At 30.6% G+C, this 14,907-nt stretch overlaps 3 protein-coding genes across 5 annotated transcripts; all 3 read left to right on the top strand.

Moving 5' to 3' along the window:
• Positions 1-5,337: 5,337 nt before the first annotated feature.
• On the top strand, positions 5,338-7,619 carry LOC101257601 (jacalin-related lectin 24-like). Its single transcript, XM_069289629.1, has 3 exons — positions 5,338-5,575; positions 5,642-5,835; positions 7,116-7,619. Exons 1-3 carry the CDS (start codon positions 5,338-5,340, stop codon positions 7,617-7,619), a joined length of 936 nt encoding a protein of 311 aa, XP_069145730.1.
• A 2,037-nt stretch (positions 7,620-9,656) lies between these two features.
• Positions 9,657-14,488, top strand: LOC101262253 (endonuclease III homolog 2, chloroplastic-like). Of its 3 annotated transcripts, none has more exons than XM_026032802.2 (10): positions 9,657-10,369; positions 11,144-11,255; positions 11,755-11,812; positions 11,997-12,115; positions 12,424-12,490; positions 12,751-12,842; positions 12,931-13,068; positions 13,144-13,248; positions 13,510-13,593; positions 14,061-14,488. In XM_026032802.2, the coding sequence occupies exons 1-10, from the start codon at positions 10,359-10,361 to the stop codon at positions 14,202-14,204; spliced, it is 930 nt and encodes a 309-aa protein (XP_025888587.1). In that variant the 5' UTR covers positions 9,657-10,358; the 3' UTR covers positions 14,205-14,488. The 3 variants fall into 3 exon arrangements, with proteins under 3 accessions (XP_025888587.1, XP_019071321.1, XP_010326700.1); XM_019215776.3 differs by having other exon boundaries at positions 9,687-10,369; positions 11,158-11,255; XM_010328398.4 differs by having other exon boundaries at positions 9,712-10,960; positions 11,158-11,255.
• On the top strand, positions 9,723-10,178 carry LOC101262560 (inactive protein RESTRICTED TEV MOVEMENT 1). The gene has a single exon (XM_004247575.5). It carries the CDS (start codon positions 9,723-9,725, stop codon positions 10,176-10,178), a length of 456 nt encoding a protein of 151 aa, XP_004247623.2.
• Positions 14,489-14,907: the final 419 nt, after the last annotated feature.

Raw genomic sequence — 14,907 nt, 5'->3', positions numbered from 1 at the left:
CCCTTATTTCGAGATAGAATCAATCTCAAACGGTCTATTCTACGTACATCTAATTTATGTATATATACTACTAAATAACTTGATCTTCCAATATAATTATTCTAGTAATTTGAAAAAGTAGTGAATATGATTAAAATTGAAGCAGTGGGAGGACGTGGTAGATGCAAGTGGGACGAGACCAAGTTGCTGGTCTTCTTATTTTCTACGACAAAGCACTTCAATTTATGTAACATGAATATGGTAAATTAGTTATGTCAGAAAATTATGGTAAGATGAAATATATAAGTAACTCCCATAACTTTTGTTCAATCATGTTTGATTATCCATCAGAGTTTCTTACTTCAATAAGCGGTAGTTTTGATAAAAACATAGTAACTTCGATAAAATTTGTTACCAACAAGAGTCATTTGGTACCCGTCCTTGTAATGATAATAAGGACTTCAACTTTTTCATGGGAAATCAGCGTATTTTTCATGGCACAGAGAATTTCAAATTCAAGGCTAACACAACTTCTATCATCAATCCAAAAGTTATTTCTAGAATCAAAGAGGAAGAGGAAGAAAATTGAGTTATTTATTACTACTTGTTCTTAAGTTTATGCTTTATCTATTGGGAAAAAAAAAAATATCTATGCTTTTTTGTTATTGGTTTTACTTTTATATTTGTATCAATAGTTTGGAACTTCTATATATAAAAGTTTGGTTTAGATCTTAATTGTAGCTTATTTTGGGTTCTATCTAGAATGTAATAGTACCGGAAATGCTTTTAAATTTCCATTTAACTTGTGTACATGGACAAAATTTGAATCAATCGTTTTTCTTGAAAGAAAATGTATAGTAAAAATAGGAGTCCGGAGCCTAAAGGATATAAAATGTTAATAAAAATTCTAAAGCAGTATATGAATATTTATTTTAACCAAAAGGGCAAAATCGCTGGAAGGGCAGCGACTTTGCTTGCCGGAAAATTGGCAGCGATTTCTAAAATATTTTTAAAAAAATAAATCGCTTCCTAAGGAGCGATTTTCTTAATTTTTTATTTGAAATCAAAAAAAATAGGAGCAAATCGCTGCAAGCGCAGCGATTTGTCTCCAATTTTCTTTTATATTCTTTTAAATCAATTTTTTAGAAAAATTATAATTGCTACTTGTTTTAAAAAATTATTTTAAAAAAATTATTTTGGAATAAGTAGTAGAAAAAATTAAAATTAAAATTTCTTTAAAAAAAATTAAAATTTAATTTTAAAAATTGTAAAAAAAAAATTAAAAAAATTGATTGGAAAAAAAAAATAAAAATTTGGAGACAAATCGCTGCCCTTGCAACGATTTGCTCTTAGTTTATCTCCAATTTTTTTTTTAATTTTGTCCAATCAATTTTTTTAATTTTTTTTTACAATTTTTAAAATTAAAATTTAATTTTTTTAAAGAAATTTTAATTTTAAATTTTTCTTCTACTACTTATTCCAAAATAATTTTTTTTTAATAATTTTTTAAAATAAGGAGCAATTACAATTTTTCTAAAAAATTGATTTAGAAAAATATAAAAGAAAATTGGAGACAAATCGCTGCACTTGCAGCGATTTGCTCCTATTTTTTTATTTTTTTTTTAATTTCAAATAAAAAATTAAGAAAATCGCTCCTTAGGGAGCGATTTATTAAAAAATTATTTTTTAAAAAAAATTTAGAAATTGCTGTCAAGGCAGCGATTTTACTTTTTTCGGCAAGCAAAGTCGCTGCCCTTCCAGCGATTTTGCCCTTTTGGTCAAAATAAATATTCATATACCATTTTGGAATTTTTATTAACATTTTATACCCTTTAGGCTCCGGACTCGTAAAAATAGCATGTTGAAAATTCTGAAAATATTTTATTTTTTTCTAGATGGGTAAAAAATTGTGTTAAATTGGGTCGAATGAATAAAAGTATAAGGTTATGGCTTCAATTAAATTTTAGGGGAAAGAAAATATATCAAGCTCTTTTTGTTCTTAATCTGTATGATTCACAATCTAATTAGACGTTAAAAATTTATTAATATCTTGTGGAGGAAGGGTTTCTTTTCCCATTAGTGGTTTCGAGGAGGAGGTCATTATGAATTCGAAATGTCATTTATGAAACAATTTTTTTTCAAAAAATATTTTGATCAATCAAATATGTAAATAAATACTATGTTTTTCATGCCAAACGCATTCAAAAGGTTCAAACGAAACGTTTAATTTCGATGGTTTTCATCATCATTCCAAAAGTACTCCGCAACCAAAAATTAAATAAATTTATTTATTTGGTAATTCCACTACTAAATATTGAAGTGTTCTTTGATATATGTTTCTTACTATTATAATTACGATTTATTAACTTTGCTAAAAAGGAAGAATTAAAAGATTATCATTAGCATTTTCTTAATTATTTCAATTATCACTTACTCTCTTTGTTTCTATTTAGTTGTCCACTTTAGAAAAGAAATATATTAAGACAACAATTATTAACACAATGAAGTTACGATTTTATCCTTATTAAATATGATTTCAAAAAGAATGAATTAAAACTTAGAAATTTTCAAGAAATTTAAATGAGGATATAATAGAAAAAAAATTGTTCTTTCTTGATTTGTCAAAATGAACAAGTAAATAGGAATTGTCTAAAAGAAAAAATATGAACAATTAAATTCATTCACCACCGCCGATAATAATATAATTGTCGTTACATATTTCTCTGTCCTTAATTTATTGTCTATTTTTAAATTAACACATATATTAAAAAAAATTATCATAGCATAGTGAGTCTATCATTTTATTTTTATTAATTATAAGGTAAATTAATTAAAATCTTGAGATTTTCAAAAAGTTATATATTTTTCAAAATAATTAATTAAGGATATAATAGATAAAAAAAATGTCATTTCTAGATTTTTCAAAATGAACATTAATGAGGAACAACTAATAAGTAAAAAATGGACAAATAATCAGGAAAAAGAGAGTATATATTTAATGACAATAATAAATATGAGTATTTATAATCAAAACTTTATAGTTTTAATAACTTTAAAATACAATAGCATTAACTCGATTATTGTGATTAAATATCTATTTTGTTGTAGCGGTTAAACGCACGATAATATTAAATAGAAAGATAAAAACGAAGCATCACACTACTATTTTCGAGATAGAAAAACAAACGATACTAATTAATACGACTCAAAATACTTCTTAATCAGCTCTTCTATATATAATTAAAAAAATAAAACTACATCTTCCATCAATATTACTCCAATTATTTTTATTAATAAACAATAGAAAATAATTATCTATGAATAAAACCAAAATTGAGGACGTGGTGGAATAATTTGGGAACAAAAAGGAGATGAATTAGCTGGAATTTTTATATCTTATTGTGAAGACAAAGTTTATTCACTTCAATTCCTTAATTGTGTGAATGGAAACTTTGTTAGTTCAGAGAAATATGGTTCTACACATTGTAAATTCTATAGTGCAATTATTTTTAATTATCCATCAGAATATCTTACTTCGATATGTGGTTCATTTGAACGATTTAATAAAAAGTCTTTTTTCTCACCTCTAGATTCGACAGTTTTAGGAGCAATAAAATTTAGTACCAATAAAAGTTGTTATGGACCATTTGGTACTCCATCAAGTGATGGAAATAATAATATTGAGTTCAACTTTGTTATAGGAAATCAACAATTTTTTGGGGGTTTCATGGTACTAAGAATTGTGATGGAATCGAAAGTATTGGATTTTACTTGAAGAACATTCCTTTCTCTTTGATAAAAAAATATTTGCCAGGACATGATGAAAAGGAAAATGAAAAAAAAATTAACTATATAGTAGTTTTAATTACTCATTTGGTGTTAATTTGGTTATTGATATATATGTATGGATTCTCTAAAATGTCTCTTTATTTTGTCACAGTTTTATATATGAATGGATCCTATTCATATGTGCCTAAAGTATGTTTCTCTTATAGTTTAGATATCTCGCAAATATAAATGCATATATTTTTCTCTTTGTTGCCTAATTATTTTCTGAACCGTATTCAATTTTGTTTTAAAAATAATTTTGGAAATAAAACTATATTTTTAACCTTCTATTTTAAATGTAATTCACCGTAAGATTTAAACAAGAGATAATATACAATATATGGATTATCTTTTGTCAACAAAATTTTGACAATCTGATTTCGGGAATAATTTTGAGTTTCAACTTTGTGATGTAAAATTGAATGAGAAGTCATTTCGCTTAATTATCTCTTTTCTCAAAGGGTACATATATATCAATTCGCTTCATTTAAATTATCGGAAATATTAATGGTCTAATTCATCGGTGGCCTTCTAAAATTGATGCTAATTTTCAGTTAGACATTTCAATTAAGCTTTGTTCATTTTAGACATTTAATGTTATGTCTTGTTGTGTTATTTTGACTTTATTTACTGACATGGCCTAGTGAATGTAATACACTCAATACCAGCGCGTGAAAGACTCATTTAATCTTTTTGTTTTATATTTTTTTCATTTTTTTCCTCATTTTCAGCTACCGTCTCTCAAAACTTGAACTCCTTCTATGGAGAAATAGTATAGACGATGCCACGGACAAATAAAAAACAAATTTCAACACGAAGAGATTAAAAAAAAAACATTCAATCCATTACAAAAGTCATGATTCATGTTGTCACAAAGAAGAATGGTAATGGAAAAACTTGAAAAAGACGATGGGTGGGGTGGGAGAGGTATGGAGAAGACGATGTGGGCGGAGTTTTTTTTTTTTTTTTTAATTTCTTGTCCATTCTTCTAAAATGGAGTATTATTTAAAAATTAGTTTTAATGTATATACCGTGTGATTTATTTAATTTGTCACTTCAACATGTCATCAGCGAGTGTGTTATACAGATTATATATATTTTCCTAATTGTTAAAAAAGTGCTAAAATAACACAATGTACTATGACTTTAGATATTTAAAATAAACAACAATTAATTAAGATGACTAAGTGAAGATTAGTGTCAATTTTAGGAGTTCATTAATGAGTTAGGTCGATATTAATGGAAGACACAATGGCCAAAATAAAATGATTAAATTATTGGTAAAATGTTGAAATTTATTGAATGGTCATGCCCAAAATTTAATTGGAAGTGAGAAACGAAGCACCAAAAACTCCTATTTCGAGATAGAAGATCAAAGAGCAACATACTTGTAAAGGTGTAATTAATACTACGACTTATAAATATCTTAATCAAAACTCTTCTATATATATATATATAATAATAACTCAATCTTCCAATATCATAAATCCACAATTTTTGAAAAAAGACAACAATAAAACTATACAATATATGGATATGATCAAAATTGGGGCAATTGGAGGACGTGGTGGATCAATTTGGGAAGAAAAAGCAGATGAATTAGTTGGAATTATTGTTTCTTATGATGAAGGCGTAGTTTATTCACTTCAGTTTTTGAATTATGTGAATGGAGAATTACATATGTCAGTTAAATATGGTACTGATTATTATGAAATGAACGATGCAATTATGCTGGATTATCCATCAGAATTTATTACTTCTATAAGCGGTTCGTTCGAACGTATCAATAAAAAGTCAACTGATTTAAGATCTATAAAATTTTGTACGAATAAAGGTTCTTATGGACCATTTGGTACTACGTCAACTGATGGCAAAGAAAATATTCACTTCAATTTTGTAATAGGAAATCATCAATTTTTTGGTGGATTTCATGGCACTGAGAATTCTAAGGGCTTTATTGGGAGTATTGGGTTTTATGTGAAGGATGTTCCATCTTCTGTGATCAAGATTAAAGATTCTCAAGTTAAGGTTAAAGAGGAAAAATAAGAAGATTAATTATATTTGTATAATATATGATATAGTACAGTTTGTATTGTTTATTTACTAATTTTGATTTAGCTTTACACAAAGTATTTTTGTTGTTTTGGTTAACCTATATGTATTGATCCTCTACTCTATTTTCCTAAAATTTCTATATATTTTTGTTAATTTTTTTCATATAAAAAGTACTGGATTTGTCATTTGTTTTACTTAGAACCTAGATATTTAGGGTGTCGTCAATACTATTTAGAAATGGATTATTAAAAATATTTTAGCTACAACAATTAACAAGCTACAAACAATTTAACGACGTATTAGTAAAGGTTTTAATTCTTAAAATTAATTTTTTTTTGCTGGGTGTTGTTTGTGTGATAAACTGTTTATTATTATTATTATTATTTTTATTTTCTCTTAGAGAATCATCTAGCACTTTTTATAAGAATAATATCGTCGGAAAATTCGAATAGTTGATAGTGGAGTAGCCATAATGAAATTATTCGATTTGAAAAGAAGATGATTAGTCGTTTTCATTTAAAGAGTGTGAACAACAAGAGTCTGTACTATGGTTTGATTATGATAAATATTCTATTCTATTTGGGAACGTCATTCAACGCATCTTAATTGCGGTACGAACGATAGGATCATAATTGATTGATTCTTTTTCCGTCCTTAATTATTAAGTTTCTCCATTAAACATTGTGACAAATACTATTTCACTCTTAATTAGAAGTTTTGATTCAGTCCTGTACATTGACGAATCTTTAATAGATTTACGTAAATCTGAATTAATCAGACTCCAATACAAATACGAGCAACAAACCTCTTCAACTTCATTATAAACCTCTTCCTCCCTCACCTTGCCGCTGCTTACACCACCACTACTTCACTTTCAGTTCTTTACTGTAAGAGAAATTGCACAAGTATCTCCTTAGATTACGATTAAAATTTTAGAGACACACGTTAACTAAACTAAGGTTTTATTACCTCTAAACTTATTTTTTTATATAATTTTTTACATCTTTTGTCTTACGTGGTATACTCCGTGAATTCGCACAATTGAGACGTGTGAGAAATATATGGATGTCACGTAAGTCAAAAAGATGCACAAAATTACAAAAAGAAAATAAGCGTCTCTGAGATTTCGCTGTGTAGTGGTAGTTGTGCATTTACTCTCTTATTTATTTTCTTGTACTATTAATCACTCTCTTCATTTTCCTTTTATTCACTTCATATTTCACTTCCCCTGTTTTTTTTTTTGTAAATTTGAGATGATCAAAGTTGGACCAGTGGGAAGCAATGTTGGTTCCATATGGGAAGAAAATGGACGAAGTGAAGTTGCTGGTATTTTTGTTTCTTTCACCGAAAACACAATTCAGTCTCTTCAGTTTCTGTTTTATGAGAATGGCAATTATGTTCAGTCCAATAAGCATGGCAGTGACCACTCTGAAAACTTTTGTGCGCTTCTGTTTGATTATCCATCAGAGTTTCTTACTTCGATAAGTGGTTCGTATATTGGCGATGGGTATTTATCAACAGGTTTAGATGCAATTAAATTTAATACCAACAAGGGTTGTTACGGACCATTTGGGCGTACAGAGCCTACAAGTAGTAGCAAGCGATTCAACTTTGAATTACGAAATCATCGTCTATTTGGTGGTTTTCATGGCACCATGAGTCGTCATGCTGTTGAGAGTATTGGGATTTATGTTAAGCCAGTCATATCCTCCATGAATAACTTGAAAGGATCTCTTCGAGTTAAGGCTGAAAAATGATTGTACTTCCGTTTTACTTTTACCCTATGCTTGCTGCTGGCTTATTATGTAAACGTTTTATCATTTATATATGCTGTGTTGTAAAATAAGTTCCTCGTGGTAAGATCTTTGTACCGTCTATGCTTCTCAGAAATTTACTTGCTAGGTATGTTATTGTTCTTCATACTACCGTCTATGCTTCTCAGACTTCACTTTGTTGTTGTTGTATTTATTGTAATATGTTGCCATACAATGTACAGAACATGAAGCTTACAAGTAATTTAGATTTGAAATTCTCTTTTAAGGAGCTTCCTCGGGCAGTCTTGGATTTAAATAAAGGAGAAATGGTCAAAAATACTCCTTAATTTTGGTTTATTGTTTAAATTTATTTTTATCGTTAAAATGAAGTTAATTTTACTCTAATCTGTTACTAATTTCATCAAAATTACTTTTCATTTAACGGAATCTCTAAAATTGACCCAAATTACCCAAATTTTTTTTTAAAAAAAAAAACTTATTCTCTATTTTAATCCAATAACCCGACCCACTAGGATGACCTAATTAACCCAACTAATCCAATGCCCTGTTATCCATTCCCATTTAGCCAATTGTTTGGTCATAACAAATGGCACATGAAAACTAAAAATATCAGAGTTATGCTTGTCTACTGTAAATGACCAATATTGTAAAAGTTTGAATGTTTCAACTCTGAATGAATGATAGCTGCAGTTTAGGAGGAATTCAATTGATCCATGTTTGTCAACTCTTACAAATGTTGGAACCTATTACTCTTGATTTCAACAAGGCTGATTACCAGTCATGAGCAGCAGAAAAATATGATGAATTTTTACAAGATTTGGGTCAATTGTGGTGATCCGTTTAATGAGGGATAATTTTGATGAAATTAGTAATTGAAGGGTAAAATTAACTTCATTTTAACGGCGAGACTAAATTCAAAAATAAATCAAAATTGAAAGGTATTTTTTGACCCTTTTCCCTTTAAATAATATTTTAATTACTCAATCCGTTCACATGGAAATTATTCCCCTCTAGTATCCAAGGTTTGATTTGGAATATAACCTCCCAGGATAAAATGATCTTAATCAGTAGAGTGTAGATACCAAAAACTCTACTGTCAGCGAATCAATCCACAACAAGAAAGTACACGAAGAAAAATGTGTGCATAAGAAGAAAAAGAAGATCAGAAAATACGTTCGAAAATAATCTGAAGAATGAGTGGTATTTATAGGCAAAAAAAATATGTTCTGAAAGGTTGAAACCCTTTCAGAATTCACACGATCATTAATGAAAGTTTGCAATCTTTCAGAACAATCATGGCGGAAAATTTAAACAAAACGTAAAAGTTCAAATAAAACGGGTCGCATGTGGATCCGAGTCGGATCGGGTTAGTCAACTAAAAAGTTGAAACATTTCGGTCAACTTCTGTTATCAACTAATTAATTGAAAACATTTTTTGCCATTTAATTAATTAATTAAATAAATAATTAAAACAAACTTTGTCCAAAAAATAATCTCTCGATCATTTGCCAAAGCCGAAGCCGAGGCGGGCAAGCAACGCGACGCTATTTTTCTTTCCATCACTTTAAACCATAAGAGGACTTTTCAAGTTCTCAACTTTTCAAATTCCTCTCATTCCCTCTATTTTCCATCAATTCTTGCTATATACCCAACAATGTACTTTTCTATAATGATGATAGAACAATAAATTAGTATTGGAGTACAAACTCCACTAGTTAGGTAAGAAAATATCAATCAATTATTAACTTGTTCGAAAAGCAGAAAAAATTATTTCAATCAATAAGCTTGTGAAATACTTTTTCCGTCCGGTATTATTTATTATATTGTGCTTTTCGAAAGTCAATTTGATTAATTTTCTGCATATTAATATGATACTAAAAAAGAAACATCAATATTAATCAAAGTTTCTATGATTTAACTCTAAAAATAGATATCATGACAAACGAGGGGACCATTGTACTACTTGCTTTATTGATTTAGTCAAAATTGGTGAGCTTTAGTCCTTCCACCACTACTTCAAAGTGTAAGTCTCTTTGTTAATAAAAGATTAGACATTTTGTTTGTGGTTAGATGAGTTGAGAGAATATGGAAATGATCAAAGTTGGGGCAGTGGGAAACGATTATGGATCGATATGGGAAGAAAAAGGACGAGGCGACGTTGCTGGGATTTTTGTTGCCTACAGCAAAGACTCAATTCAGTCACTACAGTTCCTGTTGTATGAGGATGGCAACTTTGTTCAGTCAAATAAGCATGGCACACACTACTGTGCAAACTTCTCTGCAGTTGTCTTTAATTATCCATCAGAGTTTCTTACTTCCATAAGTGGTTCCTATGTCAACGGTGAAGGTTTGGAATCTATTGAATTTACCACCAACAAGGGTTCCTATGGACCATTTGGCCAGACTACAACTTATGCTAAGCACTTCAACTTTCACTTAGGAAATTCTAATCTTTTTGGTGGTTTTCATGGCACCATGAGTGACTCTGCCGTTGAGAGTATTGGGATCTATCTTAAGCCATATCCTCCATCATCAACTTGAAAGATCTTCGACTCAAGGATGAAAAATGATCCTCTTATTTTACTCTATGCTTTATGTAACGTTTATCATTTATGCTTTGTATTGTAAAAAGAGGTAGTGATAACGTCTTCGTTTATTTCAGACTGGATTTTATAAGGCATGTTGTTTTGGTCGTTGTAATACGTTAAATCTCTGTTTGCTATGACATTGAGGTAAATCTGACATCATTGCCAAATTTCATCTTCATGTTTAATGTTTTTGGTTAAAATTCCTTTAATTTAACCAAAGGGGGTGGTGTATTCTTTGTTGAGTATTATAATGAGAGAGGATGAGTTTATAAATCTATCAATCTTATTCAATTTTGATAAATACAAAGTACTAAGACGAATTAAAATTTGTATCCAAAAAAATTATTTCAAATGATACACAAATATTGAAGAATTTTTATGAGGTAGTAGGAATAGAGAAAATGAGGAATAACATTACAAGAGAGGAAATCGAATTATCTACTAAGATTTTTTTAAACATAACAGATTATGAATATAAAGTCTTTCTTGACAAACGCGATTCCGAGAATTCAAATTCGAGATCTCTCGTTACCACTTACATGATGCCTAACGAGGTGGACTCTAATTTTTTCATTTTTTAAGAGACGTGGCTTAAACTCTGGCCAGTCCCTCCAAAAATGTCCCTCTCTCTTCTTCGAAACACTGCAAATCTCTCTTCACTTCCATTCCCAGTTCGATTCATCTCCTTCACAGCAATGCCAAAAGCACGAAAAATTCCTCTTTTGCAAACCCCAGGTACCCAAAAAAAGAGAAACATCTTTTGAATATGCTTACAAGAATGTTTTGTTTAGTTAAATCTTGATTTTTTTGTATCTTGTTTCTATCTTGAAATTTGAGCTTAAAGTTGTAATCTTTTTCATTAATCTGGATATTTTCTTGCAAATTATGAAGATGGGTTTATGTAATAAATCATTAAAGATTGTTAATTTTAGGATCTGAAGATGATGGAGTTGCTCCTAAGAACAGAGTGAGAAAAAGGAGAGTGGAAATGATAGCTAAAGAGGTGAAGATAGAATCTCCAGATAAAAAAGTATGTTTATTATTGTGATCCTTCTTTTATTTTGCCAAAGTTTGATTTGAAATATTTATTTATTGGCATAATATATATAAATGTGTTCTTGATTCCTTCAACTTTATGTATGTACGTGTCCCATTTGAATTTATAAAATTAAACAAGTAGACACACGTGTCTTATGTGTTATAATACATTTGGATGTAAATTTGTCTATCTGTTCAATTTTGTAGAGTATAAGTGTCTAGTTGTACACGCCTAAAGTTAAAAGGACAAAAATATTGGTTGAGGCCAAGTTAACTCTCATGTTAATGTATTATTGGCTTAGCTCCATTCCTATGAACAATCTTATTGTACTCTTAAATCCAATGACTGGAAAACTTCATTTCGTGAAGAGTAATCTTTTCTGTGGTCTATGTACTTCACAGATTATTTTAAATATCGAATATTATAGATCCTTGGTTCTTGAGGTTGCAGGAGGAGAAATGAGTGATGTGATTCTTTTAACTTGTTGCAGTTTCTCAGGCATCCAGAAATTGAAGATTTTGCAAGTGACAATGTTTATTCTGAGTCAAGTGAGTAGCAAGACAATTTCTGTTGTTATAATTTTCGTATTAATATTAACTATATCTCCATATAGAAAGGTTGCTTCTGCTGTTAAAAGAAAAAGGACTTTGATTCCTTACTTGTCTGCAACTGTTCCTTTAATCATTGAGAATATTAGAAAACCTCATGGAATGTAAGACAAATTCGATGCAGTACAACCTCCTGCCAACTGGGAAAGGATCATGGAAGGTATACGCAGCATGAGATTATCAGAACATGCACCTGTGGACTCCATTGACCCAGATGAAGGGGTGACTTCTCTTCAACCTAAGGTGCATACATATTTTCTATGCTTGATTAGTGGTTGTATTCTTTGGCTGTGTTTTATTTTCTTTAAAAAAAGTGAAACAACACTTTGTTTTTTAAGCCAGGAGGTGATTTTCTGGCATCTAACAACACTAGAGTCCTTCTGGAACAAACTCAACGAGAGAAAATGAAGCAACTTCTCTAAATTACAATCTAGAACTGAGAATGAAAGTGTCCTTTTTCTTTTATTAACCGAGTAAACTAGTATAATATTTTAACACTTCTGATAGGATGGTGATGTTGATTACTATTTTCTTCTTCACAATCTCATCAGGAAAGAAGATTTGCTGTTCTGGTTGGTTCATTGTTATCAAGCCAGACCAAGGGTCATGTTACTCATGGCAAGTGTTGATGTTGGAAGTTTCAGCTATATGATGCTCGTTAATAATGTCATTATCTCTTAGTAGGACTACAGTTATATTCTCTTTGTGATAGGTTGTGTCTTCAATGAGTTCGTAACATATCCATATATGTTTTCCTTTCCTATCTTAGAGGTTACTCTGATTACTTGAAGTCAGATATTAATTTTCCAAAATTTATGAGGCTATGTTATTCTTCTCTGGATTCCTATGGTATGTAATGATGCCCTCTGAATCTGCAGAAGCAAATCAACGGCTGCTCGAAAATGGTTTGCTCAGTGCTGACACAATGGATAGAGCTGATGAAGCCACCATAAAGAGCTTGATATACCCGGTATGTGCTCAAATGGTGTAAGTGTATGATATTACCGACATTTTCCCTCACACTGAGTTACTTAAACAACTTCTATGGCTATTGTCAGGTTGGATTTTACACAAGAAAGGCTCAGCACCTTAAACAAGTTGCAAATATTTGTGTGTCTAAATATGATGGAGACATTCCTAGTACAGTGGACGAGTTGCTTCTACTTCCAGGTGTTGGTCCCAAGATAGCTCACCTGGTAGGAAGTTATGCTTCTCTGTCTCATTTTCCTTTCACTTCACATTTTAAAGTTATTTAAATAGAATTTCCTTAGGTCATGATTATGGCGTGGAACAAAGTTGAAGGGATTTGTGTAGATACCCACGTGCATCGTGTTAGCAATCGACTTGGTTGGGTCTCACGGCCTGGAACTAAACAGGTATGCTTGACTCTATTTAAGAAGAAGCTTCACTGCTATAATGAGCAACTAGAAAATGGGGCGTATGCATTGTCTTATTTGCACGAATTGGTTTACTTTAGTTATAGGCTGCTAGTGGAACATTGTTAGGAAGTAGTAATTTTGCTTGGATGTGCCTTTGATAGCCGGTATCTCAGTTTGCAAATAGGCTGAGGTCTTGGTTCTGATTTCAATAGCCGGTATCTCACAGCACTTCCGTTCCTACATGTTTGACTCTGTCAGGGAACTAGATCCCCCGAAGAGACAAGGGTCTCGTTGCAGCAGTGGCTTCCTAGAGAAGAATGGGTTTCCATTAATTTACTTTTGGTATGTCATTCTTCCTCTGAAGCTTAGTTGATTATCCCCCTTTTCCCATCTCTTTTGGTCATTGCATCTTCATTTTCACCTTTGTAGCACTTTCAGAATCAATATATGAAATGTGTGCTTATTGCTTCTTTTGTATATATTTAGCTGACACCTAGAGCTCCTTTATTTTGCCATCAGTTACACTGCATAATGAAAGCCGACTATATGAATACTCGTTCATTCTCAAATCTCTGAAAAAGTTTGATTTGCTACCTCGAGCTAGAGTAAAGCTTAGGCTTTAGCTATACTTGAGGTGTCTTTGGACCTGCAGTCCATGGGTGGAAACAGGCGATAAATTGAAAATCTTAATCCGTCTACTATGAGTTATCCCTTGTTTCAGTTTATCATATCCTCTCCCTAGAAGATAAACTATTTTCCCCAATATGCGCCCAATGCATGCTCGAACCTGAAGTTCCTTATAAAAACAGGTAGGCTTTGGACAGACCATATGTACTCCTCTGAGACCTCGGTGTGCAAAATGTACGATAAGAGAGTTCTGCCCATCGGCATTTAAGGAGATATCAAGCCCAGCTTCCACTTCCAAAACACGACGCCCCAAGAGAGAACTGTGATGACAAAGTTGTTTAGCTGCTAATGTGATCAATTCAAGCTCTATTTTTCTAATACAAGTCAATTTGAGCTCAAAGGATAGGTGATGATACTATTTTGTTATAGTATTCTTTTAGCAAGTTCATTCAGTGCTACTGATTGATTTCTACAGAAAAGGGTAAAGGACAAGTAGTGCATAACACAATTTGTACACTGCAATTCCTCTTTTATGATGATAATGGGGCAAATCAGTTTGGTCGACGCTTAAATTTGTATAGAATTTAATAAATACACACATTCTGTTTTACATGACATCCTACATAGTCATTTTGTGTTCTATGTGTTGTAGGATGTGTGTGTAGTTATTTTAATTTTATACAAATTGAAGTGTTTACTAGTACATATCCAATAGTTGTCAGTAAAACTGATTTAAAAGTCATTATATCTTTTGTACTTCATGTTATATTTATTTTAATATTAAATCACCCTTTAATTTCTCTGTTTGTTGAGTTCCTTGTAAAACTTTTTTAATTTTTTTTTTAAACTACCTAACATATCAAATAAAAGATATCTTCTTAAAAAAATTTAAACGCTTTTTTCATAAATTGTTTTGACTACTTATTATCACAACTTTTTAAAAAATCAAATTGAACATATCAAAATAAATTAAATGGATCATATTTACTAGAGTAACTACTTCTTTTGCAAATGTGCCCCCTTATCATT

The sequence above is a fragment of the Solanum lycopersicum genome, chromosome 9, assembly GCF_036512215.1.
Source record: "Solanum lycopersicum chromosome 9, SLM_r2.1".
Taxonomy (NCBI): Eukaryota; Viridiplantae; Streptophyta; class Magnoliopsida; order Solanales; family Solanaceae; genus Solanum; species Solanum lycopersicum.
The sequence above is the reverse complement of the archived record's forward strand: the minus strand, read 5'-3'. Positions and strand labels throughout refer to the sequence as shown.

Excerpts from the sequence above, each read along its gene's own strand:
- LOC101257601 (XM_069289629.1), top strand. The coding sequence starts at position 5,338 with ATGGATATGATCAAAATTGGGGCAATTGGAGGACGTGGTGGATCAATT. Across the intron at positions 5,576-5,641 it reads ATTTATTACTTCTATAAGCG|GTTCTTATGGACCATTTGGT; the intron begins GTTCGTTCGAAC and ends GTACGAATAAAG. Across the intron at positions 5,836-7,115 it reads TTAAAGATTCTCAAGTTAAG|ATGATCAAAGTTGGACCAGT; the intron begins GTTAAAGAGGAA and ends TGTAAATTTGAG.
- LOC101262560 (XM_004247575.5), top strand. The coding sequence starts at position 9,723 with ATGGAAATGATCAAAGTTGGGGCAGTGGGAAACGATTATGGATCGATA.
- LOC101262253 (XM_010328398.4), top strand. The coding sequence starts at position 10,843 with ATGTCCCTCTCTCTTCTTCGAAACACTGCAAATCTCTCTTCACTTCCA. Across the intron at positions 11,813-11,996 it reads CAATGTTTATTCTGAGTCAA|TACAACCTCCTGCCAACTGG; the intron begins GTGAGTAGCAAG and ends AATTCGATGCAG. Across the intron at positions 12,843-12,930 it reads TAAAGAGCTTGATATACCCG|GTTGGATTTTACACAAGAAA; the intron begins GTATGTGCTCAA and ends GGCTATTGTCAG.